The following is a 20,983-nucleotide window of genomic DNA, read 5'->3' on the forward strand; positions in this document are numbered from 1 at the left end:
TCACGCCAATGATCAATATCGTTAGTATGGTATTATACGGCACTATATTTTAGTAGGTGTTGTCGTCGTACTACTTATTTTGAATATATGGTTATTATAATGCCTGCAATAACCCCATGAATTAATAATAGCGTGTAGTCCTTTAATGATATCATAACAGCCTGCCGCTTCAAGAAAAATGAATAAAATAAACTTGTTTTTAATTTCTGCAGAGGAGGGATTTAATTTCGATAACCTTGTTACCCTACAGCAATCATGAACAACACCATTTTCACCACTGAGCACAAGGAAAACATTTATCAAATGGCATTTAGAAACTAAGGAAAGTAGAAGAGTATTTTTATTCCACGCAGAAAGGTACAAGCTAATAGTTCCATTAGACTATGAATCACATGGGTAAACTGACATAACGGGTTTATCGCTGTAACGATCCATTTCAAATCAAATCAAATGTATTTATATAGCCCTTCGTACATCAGCTGATATCTCAAAGTGCTGTACAGAAACCCAGCCTGAAACCCCAAACAATGCAGGTGAAAGAAGCACGGTGGCTATGGAAAAACTCCCTAGGAAAAACTCCCTAGAAAGGCAAAAACCTTTCAAACGTTGACCTGATGAAGTGAGGGCATAACGGCTCTAAATAATACATTCAAAAGTATCAATTTTACACAAAAGTAGGACAATGTCTTAGGGATATAGTTTGTGTTGATTTGTCTGTGCTATTCAGTACGTAGAATTTGAACATCTAAAAAAAAAAAGAATGACAGGGCCACAACGAAAAGTCACATCCCGCTCACTGGGTACACACTGGTTGAATCAACGATGTTTCCACGTCATTTTAATGAAATTACGTTGAACCAACGTGGAATAGACATTGAATTGAGGTCTGTGCCTAGTGTTATTTTACATTCATCCATATAGGCTATAGGCTACATAATTGAAATATGCATCACAATATGTTAGTGCTTATTTACATAGATTTAGGGCTCTCCTAAATATATATATATACATATATAAACTCAGCAAAAAAAGAAACGTCCCTTTTTCAGGACCCTGTCTTTCAAAGACAATTCGTAAAAATCTAAATAACTTCACAGATCTTGCTTGTAAAGGGTTTAAACACTGTTTCCCATGTTTGTTCAATGAACCATAAACAATTCATTAACTTCCTTTTTTTTAACCTTTATTTAACTAGGCAAGTCAGTTAAAAACAAATTCTTATTTTCAATGACGGCCTAGGAACAGTGGGTTAACTGCCTGAACAAAGTGGCAGAACGACAGATTTGTACCTTATCAGCTCAGGGATTCGATCTTGCAACCTTCCGGTTACTAGTCCAATGCTCTAACCACTAGGCTTCCTGCCACCCCTGATGCACCAGTGGAATAGTCGTTAAGACACTAACAGATGGTAGGCAATTAAGGTCACAGTTATGAAAACTTAGGACACTGAAGAGGCCTTTCTATTGACTCTGAAAAAGACCAAAAGAAAGATGCCCAGGGTCCCTGCTCATCTGCGTGAACCTGCCTTAGGCATGCTGCAAGGAGGCATGAGGACTGCAGATGTAGCCAGGGCAATAAATTGCAATGTCCGTACTGTGAGACGCCTAAGACAGCGCTACAGGGAGGCAGGACGGACAGCTGATCGTCCTCGCAGTGGCAGACCACATGTAACAACACCTGCACAGGATCAGTACATCAAACCTGCGGGACAGGTACAGGATGACAACAACAACTGCCCGAGTTACACCAGGAACTCACAATCCCTCCATCAGTGCTCAGACTGTCCGCAATAGGCTGAGAGAGGCTGGACTGAGGGCTTGTAGGCCTGTTGTAAGGCAGGTCCTCACCAGACATCACCAGCAACAACGTTGCCTATGGGCACAAACCCACCATCGCTGGACCAGACAGGACTGGCAAAAAGTGCTCTTCACTGACGAGTCGCCGTTGTGTCTCACCAGGGGTGATGGTTGGATTTGCGTTTATCGTCGAAGGAATGAGTGTTACACCGAGGCCTGTACTCTGGAGCGGGATCGATTTGGAGGTGGAGGGTCCGTCATGGTCTGGGGCGGTGTGTCACAGCATCATCGGACTGAGCTTGTTGTCATTGCAGGCAATCTCAACGCTGTGTGTTACAGGGAAGACATCCTCCTCCCTCATGTGGTACCCTTCCTGCAGGCTCATCCTGACATGACCCTCCAGCATGACAATGCCACCAGCCATACTGCTAGTTCTGTGTCTGATTTCCTGCAAGACAGGAATGTCAGTGTTGTGCCATGGCCAGCGAAGAGCCCGGATCTCAATCCCATTGAGCACGTCTGGGACCTGTTGGATCGGAGGGTGAGGGCTAGGGCCAACTTGCAGGTGCCTTGGTGGAAGAATGGGGTAACAGGTCACAGCAAGAACTGGCAAATCTGGTGCAGTCCATGAGGAGGAGATGCACTGCAGTACTTAATGCAGCTGGTGGCCACACCAGATACTGACTGTTACTGATTTTGACCCCCCCTTTGTTCAGGGACACATTATTCCATTTCTGTTAGTCACATGTCTGTGGAACTTGTTCAGTTGATGTCTCAGTTGTTGAATCTTGTTATGTTCACACAAATATTTACACATGTTTAGTTTGCTGAAAATTAACGCAGTTCACAGTGAGAGGACGTTTCTTTTTTTTGCTGAGTTAAATATATATATATATTTATACCCGGTTAAATAAAAGGGGAAAAATATAATTGACTCAGAGCAATTATCTCTCATGTGCACACGATGTGCGTTTATCAAAGCAGTCATATTAACTCCTAATCAAATGAATGTCATGTGTTGTCTCCCTCGTGTTTACAAAGAAAACAAGAAAAAAAAAAATGTCCCTCTTGCTTGACGTCCCATTTTCCATCTCCATCTCTGTTGTCTGAATAATAGGAGACAGAGCTGGTTTTGGCGTTGACTTTCACTAGTGTCGTGTGCAGAGGACTTTAGTGGGACCAGTGGCATCGTCTGTAAAGCAACGGCGTTTTTGGTTCCTTACCCCGGTAAACCTTCAGGGGGCTTTCTTTGCATTCATTTGTTCAGTCTGCTGCAAGTCTCTGGAAAACATCTAATTCGTTTTATAACCAACCCCAGATGCGACAGTGTGTGTGTGTGAGAGAGAGAGTGTGTGTGTGTGTATGCGTGTGTGTTCGCCCGTGCTTGAGAGAAAGGGGGTCTTGCTGCAAGGGGAAAAGGAGAACGAAGAAACAAACGGTTTGGAAATTTTCGATTCAAACGTAGTTTTTTTTTTTTTTTTTTAGGAATGAACGCAGATACGTGCGTTTCATACTGTGATATGACATCCATGGATTCATATTATAACTCGCCTTCGCCACACGGTAGGGATCAACCATCGGATCCCTTCAGAATATTCCAACCGAGTGAAACCAAATACAACCCAACGTTCCTACTTAAAGGACAACAGGGTTACGAGGAGAAGTCTCGGAGTCCTTTCCAACAGGAGTGCCAGTCACTGGATGACGGCACAGAGGAGGGCAACAACAACTTCAATAAATACCACCTCTTCATGCAACGACCGACTTGCAAAACACCCCCGGAAGGCGAGAAACTCCACCAGGAAAGCGGAGGACACAACGACGCGCTCATCCCCTGCTATGGTGAGTTCCAAACGGTTCCGTTCGCGTGGGGAATAATCAACAGCCAAAGGTTCTTGAAAACAAACGCGCTCAGAACTGATGCATTGACTAAAATCAAAACATTCTATTCATATTTGTACAGGTTCAAAACATCCTATTCATATTTGTACAGGTTCCACTCAAATAAAAAGTTTACAAGTTATTTTTTATCTCATTTCAGAGGCAAATGAGAGTAAAATAAACGTTTCGGCAGCTAGGCCATCGTCTGTCAATCAGCATCCAAACAGACAAAACAGAAATGGCTTGGTTTACTGAAGTAACAAGCAGGGACCGTGTGGGCAAGGGGCCATAACAACAGTTAAACATGTTTTATGAGGCCAGAGTGTAACTGGAGTTAGTTAAAGCGAAGCCAGCATTTAAAATCCCTTAAAGCCTGCTATCGTTTGTCTGTTAGAAACTGCATGACCATAGATATTTTATGAAGCCACGTTGTTGGTTGAGCTCAATACAATCATGACAAATAATGCTGAACGATTTCATTCTGGCATTAGCCTTCCTATTCTGTATGATTTTTTTGTTGTTGTGTGTGCCTGTGTTGATATTTTCATGACTTGACCTCAACAGCATGCTGGCGTAGCCTAGTAGTTTATGTTTGAATTATTTACACGTTTTCTTTCTTAACACACCAGCAAACATCATACAAGGCTACCAACTTATCCAACTTATATGACGCTATCACTTTTGTTCAACACAAGTAAGGGGAGCTAATTAGACTGAGATTATTTTGTAACATTTTGAATGAGCTATAAGGGATACCGTAGAAGCTCCGGTCAGTCCCCGAAATTTGACATTTAAGCAATAAACTGAAAACTATGCGGTTTGATGATATATTGCACGATTAGGCATCTGTAGGGAGCAAGTTACGCAGCCAGCACACACACACACACACGTCTTACTATACTTGGGAGGATTTTTTGGGGACCAACAATTGATTCCCATTCAAAACCCTAAACCTGACCCTAACCCTGACCCTCATTTGTACTCTAACCTTAACCCCTAACCTAACCCTAACTCTTAACCCCTAACCCTAACTCTTAACACCTAACCCTAACTCTTAACACCTAACCCTAACTCTTAACCCCTAACCCTAACTCTTAACCCCTAACCTAACCCTAACTCTTAACCCCTAACCTAACCCTAACTCTTAACCCCTAACCCTAACTCTTAGCCATAAACCTAACCCTAACTCTTAACCCCTAACCCTAACTCTTAACCCCTAACCCTAACTCTTAACCCCTAACCCTAACTCTTAACCCCTAACCCTAACTCTTAGCCATAAACCTAACCTCCAAACCCTAACCCTAGTTCTGACCCTTACCCTCATTTGTACTCTAACCTTAACCCCTAAACCTAACCCTAACTCTTAGCCCTAAACCTAACTCTTAGCCCTAAACCTAACCTCCAAACCCTAATCCTAGTTCTAACCCTAAACCTAACTCTTAACCCCTAACCTAACCCTAACTCTTAACCCCTAACCTAACCCTAACTCTTAACCCCTAAACCTAACCCTAACTCTTAGCCCTAAACCTAACCTCCAAACCCTAATCCTAGTTCTAACCCTAAACCTAACTCCTAAGCCTAAAATAGCCTCATTAAAAGTGAAGACTGGTCAAATGTCCTCACTTCTCTGAATTTTAGTTGGTTTACTATTCTAGTGAGGACTTCTGGTACTACCAAGTCTATTAAAACGTGTACACACACACACACACACACACACACACACACACACACACACACACAGCTTTGAGGTAAAATGACAGGCATCAAAGTGTAAAGTATAAATGTGAACAATCATACAGGCATATGCGTACATTATGGTTTTGGTTAGACACACGTTTCTAAATCATGTCCTGCCATCTAAACCATTGTCTTTCTAAGATCTAACGATACAATAGAAACACACGGGCAATCTGGCAGGTTTCTATAGTAACCTGATGTGGATGTCTTTTGGAAAGGAAACATTTTTTGCTCCCTTATTAAAGTGGGTAAAGAGTTCATTTTCCCAATATAAAAAAAATTATATTGCTCCAATTACACGAATAAGATATTAACGTAACAAACATTTATAAACCTGAAGAATAGAACATGGAATATCCAAATTGTGTTTTATAATGACACGGATTTGAATTATGATTTGAATAATTTCTCGGTACTTCCGTTTAGGTCCTAAACCATCAGGTCAAAATCCTATTGGCTATTGATTGACATAAACTACAGTGTAAACGTGTAGTGCTAACTCTTTTCGCGCACGGCATTGATTTTTTTTTTTTTTTTTGGGGGCAAAAAATAAACCAAACCTACGTGCTTTGTTTCGTATGCCACATTCTTATTAAATTCACTTACTGTATGGCACGGCTATGGACTGCTGAAAGAGTGCGGATTGACTTTCACCAAGGCTGCAGGACGCAAAGTAAATTACCACAAGATACTGCGTTGGATACTTAGTAACGTGACCGTTCTTTCATGTTAGACCGTTGTTCCAAGTTCATATCAATTTAGAAGATTAGTTGTAGTACTGTCGTGTCGACGGTGTACGGATGATTAGGGCATAATGATAATGTAAATTAGCATAACAGCACAGCGTAATGACTTTGGCAATAGACGTGAACCATGTTCGAAACGGCAAAGAGTTGCGAATGCAATATAGGCCTATAATTTTCTGGTTTGATGCACTTCAGTATTAATAAAGTAAAAAACAAAAATATATATATATATATATGAGAGCAAAACTGAAACTAAAATAATCTAGTTTTGTGTTTAAACAGAGCCCAAAGAAAGGGAATAAATATATAATTATGCTCTCACGTCGTTTACATATTTGTTCCAGAGAATAACGTGCATTTAAACTATTTCAAAGCGACTGTTATTAAGATGTAATGACACAGTTTGGGTTGCTGATCCAATGCGCGACCTTTGGAAATCAAAAATGCACCACTGGTTCTATTATCCAGACTAGTTGTGTATTTTACAAGGCATGGGAGGCTTTAAAGAGAAACAACAGCCCGTTCATTAAATCTGAATTAAATCTGACTTTAAAAAAGGAAAATAAAAAACCTTTAAAACGTACACCAAAAAAACAGAAACACAAAACAACAATGATTATATCCTGATAATAATAATAATGTCATTTTAGCGCCACATTATTATTATCATTATTGTCATTATTATTATTATTAGTGGATCTATTTGCATGGGTTATAATTTAATTATTGTCTCATAATTTAACTTTATTTTTTTTATCTTAATAATCTTTTATAGAAAAAGTAAACTGAGCTAATTCCTAAAAACAATAACTGCTGCGCGGGCTATAGGCCGTTACCAATTGAATAATAATACCAACAATAACAATAATAATAATATGGTTTAATTTGCATTTCATTTCCATTCAAAATTCAATAACTCATAAAAGCGTGAATTCCAAATGACAAACGTCAACATGATTAAAGGTACAAAAACTAAAACCGAGGATTAGATTGTATTATAACGGAGTTTTTGCCGTAAACTGCCAGCACACACCCACGCCAAAATACACCCCATAAAGCGAAAAGTAAACCGTTTTTCCCGTGACAGCAAACAATGGTAGTCAGGCCTTTTATACCGAGTGAAATCGTTATCGCGCGGTGTATAGTGTGTTTTCCCCCTCAAGGTGAGAGCCAAGGATAGAGTACCCCTTCCATCGAATGAAAACATCTGGCAAAGTCCAATGACACAGCGAACCGTTTAAACGGCGAGCATTAAATACAATACGTTTCCCGGAGGAGAGCTCTGTAATGTTATTCTATAAAATGTTACGGCCAGATAGATAGATAGCTCCGGGGAGGATATAGAGGGAGGCTAGCTAAAGCCTTAGGCTGGCTTGTGTTATCATGTGTGGGGTCTTGGTAGTCTACTCACCGGGAGGAGATATTACACAATCGCGCTTCGACGGTTTATTATTAATTACATGGAAAGGTGCACTTTTCTAGTGTTTGAGGACAATGGGCATTCATTTTTTTTGTTCATTAGACATTTACATTTTAGTCATTTCGTAGACGCTCTTATCCAGAGCGATTTACAGTAGTGAATGCATACATTTCATTTCATGCATTTTTCTTCGTTTGTATTGGCCCCCCGTGGGAATCGAACCCACAAACCTGGCGTTGCACATACCATGCTCTACCAACTGAGCTACAGGGAAGGCCTATGTCTGCTATGCACACATATTACCATTGTCTACCTAGATACAAAAATAACACACACACACGCCATGAATGCTTGGCAGTGAAGGTACAGTATATCCCTACCGTATTCACACCTCTCTTGGAACACAGGCAGACAGCCATCATGCTTAGGCAAAATAACAATTTTTTTCCACCCACAGTTGCCATTTAATGTACTTTTAGTACACTACTTTCTGACTTAACAAGTCTTTATTACTGTTCATTGGCTTTTCTCTTTTCACATATTTCGGAATATTTACAACGATTTATCTCCCCTTCGACACTGACCATAACAAATCAACTCTATTGCTCGTCTTATACCAGGCATGATCATCATTAACGAGGCTCGTTCACACCCACAGAGCAATTGCGCAAAATGGTACTAACGCTTCGTCAACGCGCAAAATACTACGCAGCATCATCATGGATATGTATGCAACAAAGTTCAACATTCACCTTCTGTCTACGCATACAATTTCAAGCATACGTTTGATAAATCATAACATGTGCACCACACCGAACGCACTTCAACTGCATCTGCAACGCAATGCTGCGAGGCAAACGCAGCGTTTTCATTGGAAATGAATGTAATTCTGGTGTACCAAAATGCAATGACGCTGTTTGGTGTGATCGACTCGGTAACACTACAAAGACAGAGGGCCTTAGGCTTGGTTGTATACATGCTAGAAGGCTAGTGCCTCAGGCAATGCATGGGACAACAGGGCCATGGGACGTTATAGGACCTATAGATGAATACCTCGATGGTCTGTACCTTTGGGACTGTGATCCTCAACCTATAGAAACTTCTACCTGACCACAGACAACAATGACTGAGAGCAAACCACCGGTAGAACTGATGGAGTGCTTACAGAGGAGGAGACTGCAGGAATGTAGACCGGGCCATACCCAGCCACACAGCACTACAGGAGAGTTAGCTACCCCCATTAATACAAGCCAGATGCGTATTCATATGTGTCCCAAATGGCACCCTAATTCCCTATACATTGCACTACTTTTGACCAGTGAACCCTAAGTAGGGTACTATATAAAGGAATAGGGTGTCATTTGGGATGCTGGCTATAAATGACTCCTATGGTTATTAGTTGAGACTTCACAACACGGCCCCCCTCCAAATCCACAGAGTCAGTCAGATGGACCCTGAGATGACAGAGTGGGACTGGTGTACGTAACCCTGTTTCACCAATGCCTCCAAGTAAATAAACCAAACGTCAGAAATGGGTTTCGGGTTTTGGAGTGCCGTTTTTGAGTGGTTAGGGAGAACGGTGTGTGAGTGTGTTTGTGTGTCTTGGGGGGGGGGTCACGTCGCCACTGGCAGGCGTACGTGAGTAGGGGGAATGTTTACATTCACATATCGTCTTGCATCATGGGTCTCTGAGGTTCTTTCAGTACTTTGATGTGGGATAATGTTGTAGTTTTCAGCCGTGTCTGGAGAAAGGTGTAGAAATACTCACATATCATGTCTTCTATTTTGTTTCAGGATTACTGACATGAAAAATATTTTGAATAAGAAGTTAGTTAGCTAGTTGTGAACACTGCATCTGAGATCAACTGAGGGCTAAGTGAAACATCTGGATAACAGAGAGCTGAAATCCTCATCATAATGACATGATATGACTCTCAGTGTAGTCTGGCAGCGGCTGTGGGAAAAACACTAATCTACACATTGTGATGCTGAGGCCTGGATCCCCGGTGCTGCTGATGATACACCTACCACAATGCCCTGTGTTCAGGGACTCAATGTCCTGACCCAGAGACAATTTACATAGTAATAAAACACGATTATGAAAAATGACTTGAAGTGGTTGTTTAGATGTAACATTTTTGACACGTTTTATTTATCTTATTTTAAATATTAAGAGACGATAGGATTCACCACAGATGAACGTTTTCTTCATTACATTCAGTCCTACATACTTGTACAACTATGTCTTTGAGGATATTCCACAAAATGTTGTCATAGAGTAGAGATATGTTTCTCAGCATGCAGTGGAAATAATATAAAATCTCCTGGCTGTGTTGTGATGGCCTCCTGCCAGAGTTGGACACGGTGAATATGCGTTAGAAGAACCAGGAAGTGATATCTCTGGTTATTTATGTGGTGATAGCGAACACATTGGATTGATAGTACCGAGAGACAGAGTAAGTGTCTGCATGGGAATATATTTGTGCCAATATTATGTCCAATAGAAACAAACTACGGACAATGTTTATGACAAATGCACATAGTCATGGGACACTGGTCCCTTTAATAATGGAACACTGGTCCCTTTAATAATGGAACACTGGTCCCTTTAATAATGGAACACTGGTCCCTTTAATAATGGAACACTGGTCCCTTTAATAATGGAACACTGGTCCCTTTAATAATGGAACACTGGTCCCTTTAATAATGGAACACTGGTCCCTTTAATAATGGAACACTGGCCCCTTTAATAATGGAACACTGGCCACTTTAATAATGGAACACTGGCCACTTTAATAATGGAACACTGGTCCCTTTAATAATGGAACACTGGTCCCTTTAATAATGGAACACTGGTCCCTTTAATAATGGAACACTGGTCCCTTTAATAATGGAACACTGGTCCCTTTAATAATGGAACACTGGTCCCTTTAATAATGGAACACTGGTCCCTTTAATAATGGAACACTGGTCCCTTTAATAATGGAACACTGGTCCCTTTAATAATGGAACACTGGTCCCTTTAATAATGGAACACTGGTCCCTTTAATAATGGAACACTGGTCCCTTTAATAATGGAACACTGGTCCCTTTAATAATGGAACACTGGTCCCTTTAATAATGGAACACTGGCCACTTTAATAATGGAACACTGGCCACTTTAATAATGGAACACTGGCCACTTTAATAATGGAACACTGGTCCCTTTAATAATGGAACACTGGTCCCTTTAATAATGGAACACTGGTCCCTTTAATAATGGAACACTGGTCACTTTAATAATGGAACACTGGTCCCTTTAATAATGGAACACTGGTCACTTTAATAATGGAACACTGGTCCCTTTAATAATGGAACACTGGTCCCTTTAATAATGGAACACTGGTCCCTTTAATAATGGAACACTGGTCCCTTTAATAATGGAACACTGGCCACTTTAATAATGGAACACTGGTCCCTTTAATAATGGAACACTGGTCCCTTTAATAATGGAACACTGGTCCCTTTAATAATGGAACACTGGTCCCTTTAATAATGGAACACTGGTCCCTTTAATAATGGAACACTGGTCCCTTTAATAATGGAACACTGGCCCCTTTAATAATGGAACACTGGCCACTTTAATAATGGAACACTGGCCACTTTAATAATGGAACACTGGCCACTTTAATAATGGAACACTGGTCACTTTAATAATGGAACACTGGTCCCTTTAATAATGGAACACTGGTCCCTTTAATAATGCTTATATACTGTTTTACCCATTTTATATGTAAATACTGTATTTTCTAATCAAGGCCAATCTTATTTAACTATTGCTGTACATATACTATTCTATCCATGTATTCTTCAGATATACTACATATTCTATCCACGTATTCTTCAGATATACTACATATTCTATCCACGTATTCTACAGATATACTACATATTCTACAGATATACTACATATTCTATCCATGTATTCTACAGATATACTACATATTCTATCCATGTATTCTACAGATATACTACATATTCTATCCATGTATTCTACAGATATACTACATATTCTATCCATGTATTCTTCAGATATACTACATATTCTATCCATGTATTCTACAGATTCTATCCATGTATTCTACAGATATACTACATATTCTATCCATGTATTCTACAGATATACTACATATTCTATCCATGTATTCTACAGATATACTACATATTCTATCCATGTATTCTACAGATATACTACATATTCTATCCATGTATTCTACAGATATACTACATATTCTATCCATGTATTCTACAGATATACTACATATTCTATCCATGTATTCTACAGATATACTACATATTCTATCCATGTATTCTTCAGATATACTACATATTCTGTCCATGTATTCTTCAGATATACTACATATTCTATCCATGTATTCTACAGATATACTACATATTCTATCCATGTATTCTTCAGATATACTACATATTCTATCCATGTATTCTTCAGATATACTACATATTCTATCCATGTATTCTACAGATATACTACATATTCTATCCATGTATTCTTCAGATATACTACACTTTTTGGGTTACTACATGATTTCATATGATAGGGCTGGGCGATATGGCCAAAATCTCATATCCCGATATAGGTAATTTCATATCCCGATAACGATACATATCACGATATAGCACATTGTCTGTAAATTCAATGAATAAATAGTTTATATAAAATGACCACATTTAAAGGCCTATTTCTTATTACATTTTGAATTAAACTGAACAAATAAAAGGTATTTATTTCTCATTTTAACAAAATATAATATTCATGTATAAAATCTTTAAAAGGTAAATAGAAAACACTTCAACTATAGTTGCAAACAAAATAAATATAGGCCAAAAATATATTTTGGGAGCTTGCCTGTTTTGCATGTTATTTTGGCATTAATACGTGTCACATATCAATTTGCATTTGGTACCTTGGGTCGAGTGTCAGCACCAACTCTCGAAACCCCCGTTTCTCGACCGTGTAAACTGGGGCCATGTCTTTGCAGATGTAAGTTGGCAGCTGTTATCGCCTTCCATCTTCGTGATTCTTTGCCATATGGTGTCGCCGCGGGCAAAAGCCTCTTGTAACGTCTGAGTCGGGGGTTTGTTTTGAGCACTCGACTGTACTTTCTTGGGTCTCACCCGTAGACTCTCTCTCTCTTTCACATGATTCTTGCGTCGGTGGTAAAAGAGGTTAGTGGTGTTTGAGCCTGTTGTCGGGACCGTCCTGCGGCATATTTTGCAGAGGACAGATTTCTGGTCCGTGTCAGACTTTTCATACCCGGACCACGTCCACGCGACCGAAGTAGGCCCTCTTTTAGGTACGAGCTCCGTGTCTCCGTGCTCTGTGTCACGTTCACTCTCCTCCATGTTTGTTTGTGTTGCAATTGGGGGTGAAGGGCCTTGGTTAGGGAGGTGACCAAGAACCCGATGGTCACTCTGATAGAGCTCCAGAGTTCCTCTGTGGAGATGAGAGAACCTTCCAGAAGGACAACCATCTCTGCAGCACTTCGCCAATCAGGCCTTTATGGTATAGTGGCCAGACGGAATCCACTCCTCAGTAAAAGGCACATGACAGCCCGCTTGGAGTTTGCCAAAAGGCACCTAAAGGACTCAGACCACGAGAAACAAGATTCTCTGGTCTGATGAAACCAAGATTGAACTATTTGGCCTGAATGCCAAGCTTCACGTCTGGAGGAAACCTGGCACCATCCCTACGGTGAAGCATGGCGATGGCAGCATCATGCTGTGGGGATGTTTTTCAGTGGCAGGGACTGGGAGACTAGTCAGGATCAAGGCAAAGATGAACGGAGCAAAGCACAGAGAGATCCTTGATGAAAACCTGCTCCAGAGCGCTCAGGACCTCAGACTGGGGCGAAGGTTCATCTTCCAACAGGACAACGACCCTAAGCACACAGCCAAGAGAATGCAGGAGTGGCTTTGTTGACAAGTCTCTGATTGTTCTTGAGTGGCTCAGCCAGAGCCCGGACTTGAACCCGATCAAACATCTCTGGAGAGATCTGAAAATATCTGTGCAGCGACGCTCCCCATCCAACCTGACAGAGCTTGAGAGGATCTGTAGAGAAGAATGGGAGAAACTCCCCAAATACAGGTGTGCCAAGCTTGTAACGTCATACCCAAGAAGACTCCAGGCTGCAATCGCTGCCAAAGGTTCTTCAACAAAGTACTGAGTAAAGGGTCTGAATACTTATGTAAATGTAATATTTCCGTTTTATATTTTTAATACATTTGCAAAATTTTCTAAATACCGGATTTTACTTTGTCACTATGGGGTTGTGTGTAGATTGATGAGGGATAAAAACAATTGAAGCCATTTTAGAATAAGGCTGTAACGTAACAAAATGTTTCAAATGCTCTGTAGGAAAGTCTGTGCTAAGTGATCATGTCAAATGTAATCACATTGTCATGATTTATTGCACTATTTTATCTGAACAGCGTTCCTCATCCCTTAAAACCTCATACCATTTAATTACATCCCTTACAAAAAAATACACCAAAATTGCAGATTCACATGTGAAAATCTAATTCTCACTTTCATATGTGAAAATTTAATTCACACTTTCATATGTGAAAATTTTATTCACACTTTCATATGTGAAAATTTAATTCACACTTTCATATGTGAAAATTTAATTCACACTTTCATATGTGAAAATTTTATTCCCACTTTCATATGTGAAAATCTAATTACCACTTTCATATGTGAAAATCTAATTACCACTTTAACATGTGAAAATGTAATTCCCACTTTCACATGTGAAAATGTAATTACCACTTTAACATGTGAAAATTTAATTCCCACTTTCACATGTGAAAATCTAATTACCACTTTAACATGCAAAAAAGTATCTCACATGTTGAAATGTTGCATCCCCATGTTGCCACATTTATTTCACATGAGATCATGTTTTCACATGTGCTCAAATGCTTTCTCATGTGCAATTTCATGTTTACATGTTGTCGCATTATCACATTAACTTCACATTAAATTCATGCAGGTTTTCTGTAAGACACAGTTCCACATAACTCTGAGACGCTCTCTCCCTGTAGGCTAAGTTACCCAAGTCCTCACCCACAAACAGTAACCCTGGCATTCCTGACTCACCCACAAACAGAATCCCCGGTATTCCTGACTCACCCACAAACAGTATCCCCGGTATTCCTGACTCACCCACAAACAGAATCCCCGGTATTCCTGACTCACCCACAAACAGAATCCCCGGTATTCCTGACTCACCCACTAAGAGTAACCCCGGTATTCCTGACTCACCCACAAACAGAATCCCCGGTATTCCTGACTCACCCACTAAGTGTAACCCCGGTATTCCTGACTCACCACAAACATCTATTCTATTCCCAGTATTCCTGCCTGCTGAGTTCTCTCTCAATTCAATTCAATTCAATTCAAGGGGCTTTATTGGCATGGGAAACATATGTTAACATTGCCAAAGCAAGTGAAGTAGATAATATACAAAAGTGAAATATCCCCAGTTCTCTCTCTCTCTCTCTCTCTCTCTCTCTCTCTCTCTCTCTCTCTCTCTCTCTCTGGCTCTGTCTGTCTCTCTTTCTCTGTCTCTCTTTCTCTGTCTCTCTCTCTCTGGCTCTCTCTCTCTCTCTCTCTCTCTCTGGCTCTGTCTGTCTCTCTTTCTCTGTCTCTCTCTCTCTGGCTCTCTGTCTGTCTCTCTTTCTCTGTCTCTCTCTCTGTGTCTCTGTCTCTCTATCTCTCTCTGTCTCTCTCTATCTTTCAATTTCTCTTACTCTTTGACTGAGCTTGGAGTGAGTAATCACCAGACTCAAAAAACACTAGGGTGGTGAACTGTCCAGTAGTTAATGAATCAGTCATTCCAAGAAAGACTTCAAACTCAAAGACCCTAATAAGTATTCTGGTCCAAGGCCTAATAGCCTCCCGATGACTCGCCACAACAACCACAATACATAGTGGAATGATTTATATCGTACTGCAATGTAGACGGAGCTACTGTAGGACACAAGCATTTCTCTGCACCTTTTATACCTACTGTAAACGATGTATGTGACAAATAAAATTAGATTTGATTTCTCTTTCTCTCTCTCTCTTTCTCTCTCTCTCTCTCTCTGTTGCTCTCTCTCTCTGTTGCTCTCTCTCTGTTGCTCTCGCTCTCTCTCTGTTGCTCTCTCTCTGTTGCTCTCTCTCTCTGTTGCTCTCTCTCTCTGTTGCTCTCTCTCTCTGTTGCTCTCTCTCTCTGTTGCTCTCTCTTTCTCTCAATTCAAAGGGCTTTATTGGCATGGGAAACATATGTCTACCTTGCCAAAGCAAGTGATATAGATAATAAAGAAAAATGAAATAAACAATAAAAAATGAACAGTACACATTACACTCACAGGAATAGAGGCATTTCAAATGTCATATTATGGCTATGTACAGTGTTGTAATGATTTGCAAATAGTTAAAGTACAAAAGGGAAAATAAACATAAATCTCTCTCTCTCTCTCTCTCTCTCTCTCTCTCTCTCTCTCTCTCTCTCTCTCTCTCTCTCTCTCTCTCTCTCTCTCTCTCTCTCTCTCTCTCTCTCTCTCTCTCTCTCTCTCTCTCTCTCTCTCTCTCTCTCTCTCTCTCTCTCTCTCTCTCTCTCTCTCTCTCTCTCTCTCTCTCTCTCTCTCTCTCTCTCTCTCTCTCTCTCTGTGTTTGCTCCATGCTGTCTTGTCGAACACAGCCATGACACTTTTCTCTGGAGGAGTAGCCAAGATTCCGTTGCATTGGCTCCAAATGTTGTGCATAGACAGAAACGTGGGTGTAGTGGGTGTGTGAGTGTGTATGGGGGTGGTGGGGGGGTGTGTGAGAGAGTGTGTGTGTGGGTGTATGGGTGGGGGGGGTGAGAGAGTGTGTGTGTGAGTGTATGTGTGGGTGTGTGGTGGGTGAGAGAGTGTGTGGGTGTATGGGGGTGGTGGGGTGGGTGGGTGAGAGAGTGTGTGTGTGTGAGTGTATGTGTGGGTGGGTGGGTGGTGGGGGGGTGGGTGAGAGAGTGTGTGTGTGAGTGTATGTGTGGGTGGGTGGTGGGGGTGGGGTGAGAGAGTGTGTGTGTGAGTGTATGTGTGTGTGTGTGTGTATGTGTGGGTGGGTGGGTAGGTGGTGGGGGGGGGGTGAGAGAGTGTGTGTGTGTGAGTGTAGTGTGTGTGTGTGTGTGTGTATGTGTGGGTGGGTGGGTAGGTGGTGGGGGGTGAGAGAGTGTGTGTGTGAGAGTGTATGTGTGTGTGTGTGTGTGTGTGTGTATGTGTGGGTGGGTGGGTAGGTGGTGGGGGGGGTGAGAGAGTGTGTGTGTGTGAGTGTATGTGTGTGTGTGTGTGTGTATGTGTGGGTGGGTGGGTAGGTGGTGGGGGGGGGGGTGAGAGAGTGTGTGTGTGAGAGTGTGTGTGTGTGTGTGTGGGTGGGTGGGTAGGTAGGTGTATGGGGGTGGTGGGGGGGTTACGTCTCAATAATTCTCATTCAAATAGTAATCTGCATAAACACATAGAATATTATTCACATAAACTACCGTTCACATAGAATATTGTTCCCCTTTTTTGTAAAGGTTTATGTGTGATAAGCAGCAGACTTCTTGATTTAGCGAAGGTCAGACACTTACCGGGGTCGACGTTTCATCCCAGTCAGAAACAGAGAGAAAACATCAAAGTGTACTTTAACTGGGCGTTAAGCAGCATGGTGCCCTCACTGCTTTTATAGGATGAGAAGGGAAGGGTCAACTGAAGGTAAATAAAATAAACACCATAAATTAGCTACCTGGGGAATGACCAAACCCTAAACAGGGGAGGCTTTTAAAAAAGAGAGAGATACTGTTTTTAAAAAGTCATAGTATCATAGACATGAGCCTTTTCTTTACTCTGGCTTCATTCTAGTGTCAATGCACAGTTTGTTCTTTACATTTATTTAACTCAATATAGTTCAGCCAGACCAGGAATGTCACCAGCACCTGGTCTGTCTGTCTGTCTGTCTGTCTGTCTGTCTGTCTGTCTGTCTGTCTGTCTGTCTGTCTGTCTGTCTGTCTGTCTGTCTGTCTGTCTGTCTGTCTGTCTGTCTGTCTGTCTGTCTGTCTGTCTGTCTGTCTGTCTGTCTGTCTGTCTGTCTGTCTGTCTGTCTGTCTGTCTGTCTGTCTGTCTGTCTGTCTCTCTCTTCTTGTTCTTCTTCTGGTAGTTCTGTAACTATGGTTGGTAATAATATCTATCTATCTATCTATCTATCTATCTATCTATCTATCTATCTATCTATCTATCTATCTATCTATCTATCTATCTATCTATCTATCTATCTATCTATCTATCTATCTATCTATCTGTCTGTCCCCCTGCCCTCTGTCTGTGTATCTGTCTTTCTGTCTGTCTGACTGCGAGTTTAGGTTCAGTACAGTGTTAGGGGAGGCTTGTCTCCCAGATGTATCTGAGGACTACGGAGAGATCAATGCAAGCGACTAGTTTCTATTAGAATGCAAGATTCCGTGGGAAACTATGAGAACTGCTCAGTTCAACCAGTACTTCCTGATAAATCTACCCATACCACTTGACCCCCGCTGTGGTCAGTAATATAGCCATACCTATAGCCTATACCAGGTAAGTCTTGATTCAGTGAATTGAACAAACGCACAAAAGAAAACTCCTACTGTGATTTGGGATTAGAATAGAAATTGTATCTAATATGAATTATTATGTTGTCGATGAGAGAAGGGAAAGGCTGTGATGGTTTTGTAGTTACCGTAAAGGCCTACGTTATTCTGAAAATTCATGTAGGCAATGGCGGGATATGTGGCTGCCTTGCTCCAGGGCATAATAGCAGAACAGCTCAGTGCCGATACCAAACAGGAACTCTTAACTGACCTCTCCCACTTCATAACCATCCAGTCACAGAGCAGCCCTTTGGCTAGAGAGAGGGGGCATGATATTACACTGGGCTAAAGGAGGCCGGAGCAGGGAGCAGGTCGGGTGGTTGAGGAAGTCACAGATGTGTGCCTGAGTCGAAAGACTGGGACAGTGGGACACCTGGTGAATCCCAAACCACCCTCGCCCCTACCAACTCGCTTGGAGGGCCCTTTCGTTTTCACCTGTTTGCTCTGAAAATCTGAGGGTGACTTCCAGAGAGTAGCGAGGGGGGGGGGGGGTCAATAAACCCATCAACTTCAGGACACACTGCTGACTTGAACGAAGCAATTCATTGTTCCACATTTAAATAATAAAACAAGCATGAAATTCAAAATGAGAAAATCCCTGTGTTGTTTTTACAAGATATAAACCTCAGTTATAACAGTCAAACATTTAACTCGGGAGGTATTTCATATGTTACATTTGTCAGGTCTCAGAATCTGACTAGTAAATAAATGTCCGCCTTCAGTTAGTAAAACGTTTCAGAAAGAAGTACCGTGAACATAACCGATGTGATTTGAGAGTCATGTTTGTGTTCTAACATAGCATTTTTCTCTCTGAACATTTCGAAACATTGCATCCTGCTGAACGCGCCCCCAGGTGGATCACAATTAGCCACGGCTCGCCATTCTTTTGTGTGAAATTGCACAAACTCAAAATGATGGGATACCACTTCACTCTGAAGCTGGCAGCGAGGGTCTAATTAGCCATCATTTTTCACTCTCAACTTTGGGACACCTGTACACAGTAGGGAGGTACTTTTGTGACATCAAGCAAAACTTCTGAAACTAAAACTAAAAATTCTTAGTATTGCAAAATGAAAATAATGATATTGAAATCAAAATATACTGTTAACTCAAAAATATATTATTGCAGGATAATCTTTTTTTTCTGTGAAACATTTTCAAAGATAACACGATTGCGATCAAGTGCAAACTCCCTCTTTTACTGCTATTGTCCCTATCTCTGGTTATGTTACCCTGGACGTTTCTTTAGCTGACTTAGTTCTGACACATTCATTTCAGCAGCACCCTGCATCCTACTGCTGGTTCTCCTCTGAAGCTAAACAGAGCCAGTCCTGGATGGGAAACCAGATGGTGCTGGAAGTGGTGACGGAGTGTCAATAGAGGACGTTCTCCCCTATAGTCTTAAAGTGTAAATCCCAATGTTCCAGGGCAGAGATGGCGATGTTAACCCTTGTGTAGGTTGCCATCTCTGGGATGTTAAAGGGATGTCCTGATTCTTGGAAAGTAATATACGACAAAGGGGTGTTAAAACTAGTGTCCTGGCTAAATGACCATCATGGCCACCTCATCACCACTAATTGTGGCAGAGATCATGCCTCACCTCTCCACCATGATAGCCGATGTGCGGTGAGTGTTTTGGGCACAAAATGTTTGCTGTGCATCACCCAAGTGGGTTCCATGTGGTGGATGAGGTGAGCTTTCCCCCGAACTATGTAAAAGCATATCAGGAAGTAGAGAGGTGCTATATAAATGAAATCCATGTAGGTAGGGTTTAGAGGGTGGCATAGATGATGCAGAACTTGTAACTGTCCCCCCCCCCCCCAAAAAAGAAATGCTGTTAAAGAGGGTGGCATTTGATCGCGATTGAGTTATCCTTGAAAATGTTTCACAGAATGTGTTTTTTTTTGCATTCATTACAATTCAAATGTTCGCTTATTTCAAAATTATTTCCTTGAAATATATATATATATATATATACATTTGCTTTCAATACTTTTGGGTTTATGTTTTGTTTTCAATATCATTATTTTTGTCTGCAATATCAAGAATTTAGTTCTCGACTTCAGAAGTTTTGATTGATATTAACGAGACAAAAGTCACTCCACACAAATGACAGAGGAACAAATGGAGGGCCGAGGTGGAAGCTACCGATTTGGGATTTAGCCACCAACAGACGAGGTGGCCCGCTTCAGTTATACATGAGGTCATGAACTCCAGCAGGTGGGACTCTGAAGAAGGCTTTACTTGATAGGGGTGGACTTTTAGGGTGTTGTTATGGTAGACAGGGGTGTTGTTATGGTAGACAGGGGTGTTGTTATGGTAGACAGGGGTGTTGTTATGGTAGACAGGGGTGTTGTTATGGTAGACAGGGGTGTTGTTATGGTAGACAGGGGTGTTGTTATGGTAGACAGGGGTGTTGTTATGGTAGACAGGGGTGTTGTTATGAGAGACAGGGCTGTTGTTATGGTGTTGTTATGGTAGACAGGGGTGTTGTTATGGTAGACAGGGGTGTTGTTATGAGAGACAGGGGTGTTGTTATGGTAGACAGGGGTGTTGTTATGGGAGACAGGGGTGTTGTTATGGTAGACAGGGGTGTTGTTATGGTAGACAGGGGTGTTGTTATGGTGTTGTTATGGTAGACAGGGGTGTTGTTATGGTAGACAGGGGTGTTGTTATGGTAGACAGGGGTGTTGTTATGGTGTTGTTATGGTAGAC

General features: G+C 41.3%; 1 protein-coding gene across 1 annotated transcript in view; it reads left to right on the forward strand.

The window, feature by feature from the left end:
- Positions 1-2,886: 2,886 nt before the first annotated feature.
- The window catches only part of LOC106561713 (homeobox protein aristaless-like 4), a 35,700-nt gene continuing 17,603 nt past the window's right edge, over positions 2,887-20,983 (forward strand). The window contains exon 1 of the mRNA XM_014125927.2: positions 2,887-3,638. Coding sequence (XP_013981402.1) covers positions 3,284-3,638 — 355 coding nt within the window. The 5' untranslated portion in view covers positions 2,887-3,283. The remainder of the gene's footprint in view (positions 3,639-20,983) is intronic.

The sequence above is a fragment of the Salmo salar genome, chromosome ssa10 (assembly GCF_905237065.1).
Source record: "Salmo salar chromosome ssa10, Ssal_v3.1, whole genome shotgun sequence".
Classification (NCBI taxonomy): Eukaryota; Metazoa; Chordata; class Actinopteri; order Salmoniformes; family Salmonidae; genus Salmo; species Salmo salar.